Consider the following 3,333-nt stretch of genomic DNA (forward strand, 5'->3'; position numbering starts at 1 on the left):
TTGTCGCCCCACCTTTGGCTTTGGTGGACCCGCTGTGGTCCTCCGGCAGGTGTCTTCCCCCGTGCTACCCACTGGGACGGCTCGATGCCCCCAAGGGCTGTACTTCACAGCCCCTCTTGCTGCTCTTGCCTCCCGGCTTCCCTCTGTAGCTCCTTGTCAGCTCTCCCAGGGCCCTCAATGGTCCCACCTGGTCTGGTGTTTTGAGATGCACTGGTCTCTCTTGTTCTCCTGCTGTGGCTATTGGTGATGAGATCTTCCTGCTCCCATCTGCCTTTTTATCCAGGTTCCTGGTCTCGAGGGGCCATCTCCAGCTCCTGGTTCCCTTTGCTGCCACCATCAGCATCTGTCCAGCTGCGTGCTCCGCAGCGTCCTCCCCTGCTGGGAGAAGCTGCTTCTGGCTCTTTTTGCCTCTACCAGAGCTCAGGGAAGACCACTCCTGTCGGTGCTCTTGCTGGCAACACTCTCCTCCCTTCCTCCTTGCCGACGGCCCGCTTTATTTCCGTTGGCCGGCGATTGCGGTTGACGTCATCTGCTGGCCACAGCTGTATAAAGGCGTGGCTAATGAGCCGCACGGGTCCCTCCTCAAGCTCCGGCTTCACTGTGGTTCCCTCTGCAGGTCAGTGTTTCCCTTTTTCTTTTCTTTTTCTTTTATTTTCCTCCGAGGGTTCCTGACCCCGGGGTTCCCCTCTGGCCTTTTGGGGTCCTTCCTTCTGTTCCTCCCTGTGACAGAATTGTAAATCGGTATTTACAGTTGGAAAAAAGAATCAAAATAGGTACATGTATTTCAATTAAAGTTATTCAGCGGTGTATGAAATTTTATTAAATTTATTTAAAGGCCACAGAATGCCAATGACACTAATGGACTAAAAGACCAGTGGCTGTTAAACACCAATAAAGAAGAACAAGTGTTAATTTGTATTGGTTGTTGTGGTTTTCCATTTTTAATATATTTGTGTCATAATATTTTAACTTAGCTTTGCTTATTGTTTATTGGGTTGTTTAAGTTTTTTTGCTTTGTTAAGTAAACCCTTAATTTTGAAAGTGTGTGTAACCTCCCTAACTGGTCTCTTAAGTGTGCAGATAATTCGAGCATTACCAAACACACACCCAGAGATATTATGGTAATTTATAACCCTCCCATTTGTTCAAAGAAAGCACATTTGGACCCCTCATTTAATTGGCAAATATTTGAATGACCAAACCAAAAATTGTCAATCATTGTATGTATAGTAAATGGACTGATAATCAATGGATATGTCCCACATTGCCACTCTTGGAAAAACCCTGCTTATTCCAGAGCGACGGACTATCCACATGTTATCGGGATGAATTGGATAATAGCACAACCAAACTGTATTTTGATTAAATGAATTGTGTGTGTGGTAGGACTCAAACAAATTATTTGACAAGGGATAAATGCTTCATTTCCTCCCATGCAGTAATGCATATGTAATGTCACTGTTATTCAAATTCTACTTTTCACCTATTATTTCATAAAACAAATAATTCAGGATATAAGTATAAAAGATAACAATTTACTACATTTTAATGTTTCCATAGAAGTCCATTAGACAACCCTGCTCAACCTTCTGATGCAGAATTTGCAAATAAGCCAATTAACTACTGCCACTCGTAATAACGCACAAGTGCACAGTATTTCTATATTGCAGCTAGGTAAAGAAATCCTGAAAGTTTCAGAGCAAGCCAAACAAATGTTAGCATATCATTGGTATGACATCTTCACAAGAACCCCAAAGCACTGAAATAAAGGATGCCAATACCTATAAAAGAACACTGAAAATGCCAAGGTGGGTGAGTCTCTTTCTCTACTGCTGTTTCATTGGAGCACAGATGCATCTGTTCACCCTGCTCCAGCTGTTATCTTCAAATGTGCTGTCTTTAAATCATCATCATCTACTCAATAAGGCCGGGTTGGCCACCCTGGGCTGATATTGAGCAACTATTTCTGGTAACTATATCTGGTGTATGTGTGGATGAAATGGTTGTTTTGTGTATGTGTATGCCTGTGTGTGATGATGTATATGAGTTGTGTGTGTTTGTATGAATGGTGTGCCCGAACCTCTATGTCTAACTCACGTGATCAATAAATGCAGCACCTTGCCTTATCCCCCTTTATAAAGTTTTGCTTGTGATTTAAGCAATTGGCAATTTGAGTAACAACGTACACACAGAGATGACTGCTTACTCTTCCTAACACTATGGGGTCAGCATAGCTCCACAACCAAGTTGTGGAAATGATTCCAGTTGCTATTACTCCTATAGTTCAATGCATACAGTGCTCCTACTGCTGCAACAACCAAGGCATGTTAAAGCAACATGCCTAAGGCCAGAAATGAATGAGTGTATATTGGGAATAGAGCCAGACACTCTTCTATAGGGCTGTCTATAACCGCTAGACCTAGAACATGCAGCAGCATCCTTCCCAGGGATGCCCTAAAATAATAGCACTTGCAGGCCATTCTGACAATGTATCAACAGGCTAGCTGCAAATGTGAAATTTAGTTCCCTTCTGTCTGCTCCTTCTCCCCCTTTCCTTTCCTCCACTGCCAGGAAACATATGCTACTAGGAGGCTCCCAAACTAATCTTTCCTGTGGGGACTGCCCACAACTTCCCAACTACTTGTGTTCAGAATTGGTTTTCATTTTAACAACAGCAAAAGAGTTTGTGCTTGGTGAGACCGATGAGAAAGGCCTAGTAAGGTATAATAATTAAGCCAGGTAACACCCAGAAATGGGCTGGAAATGCAAGTTTATCAGTTTCTGGACTGGGCAAGAGTCATCCTGAGAGTTTTCCAGCCCCAGTAGAAGTATTTTGCTGAGTCCTGAAAAGTGAGAACTGTGCTAATTGTGGGAAAGAAAAGGGCAAGTTTGGAGGAGATGGAATGAAACAGCTGCATGAATAGGTACATTTGACCATTTACTAAGTTGCTTCTAAGGTTTAGAGCCTGGTAAATGCACTTGTTCTGCCACACATGTTCATAAAAAAGACTCCGTGTTGTGTACAGGCTGTCATGCCAAACCCAACCAAAGCAGGGTCCAATTTAACTCCACTAGCTGATCACTGTTTTGGAGGAAGGATGTCCAAGACACAGCACTCTTGCCTCTTCATTTGAAATTCACAATCTCTGAGTAATCCAAGAAGTTTTACAGCAAAATAAAGGAAGGCCCAACCTGATATATATTTCAAATAAAAAGTATCAGGTAAAAGAAAAGTCGGTGCACTTTCCTGGTATCAGTGTGACCCAGAGGAAAGTACCCATCATTCCTACGCTCAGTTCATCTTCATCAGTTTTGGAGAATGCATGCTGATAA

General features: G+C 43.0%; 1 protein-coding gene across 1 annotated transcript in view; it reads left to right on the forward strand.

The window, feature by feature from the left end:
* Positions 1-246: 246 nt before the first annotated feature.
* The window catches only part of LOC112551649, a 44,988-nt gene continuing 41,901 nt past the window's right edge, over positions 247-3,333 (forward strand). The window contains exon 1 of the mRNA XM_025213598.1: positions 247-616. Coding sequence (XP_025069383.1) covers positions 247-616 — 370 coding nt within the window. The remainder of the gene's footprint in view (positions 617-3,333) is intronic.

The sequence above is a fragment of the Alligator sinensis genome, unplaced genomic scaffold (assembly GCF_000455745.1).
Source record: "Alligator sinensis unplaced genomic scaffold, ASM45574v1 scaffold48_1, whole genome shotgun sequence".
NCBI lineage: Eukaryota > Metazoa > Chordata > Crocodylia > Alligatoridae > Alligator > Alligator sinensis.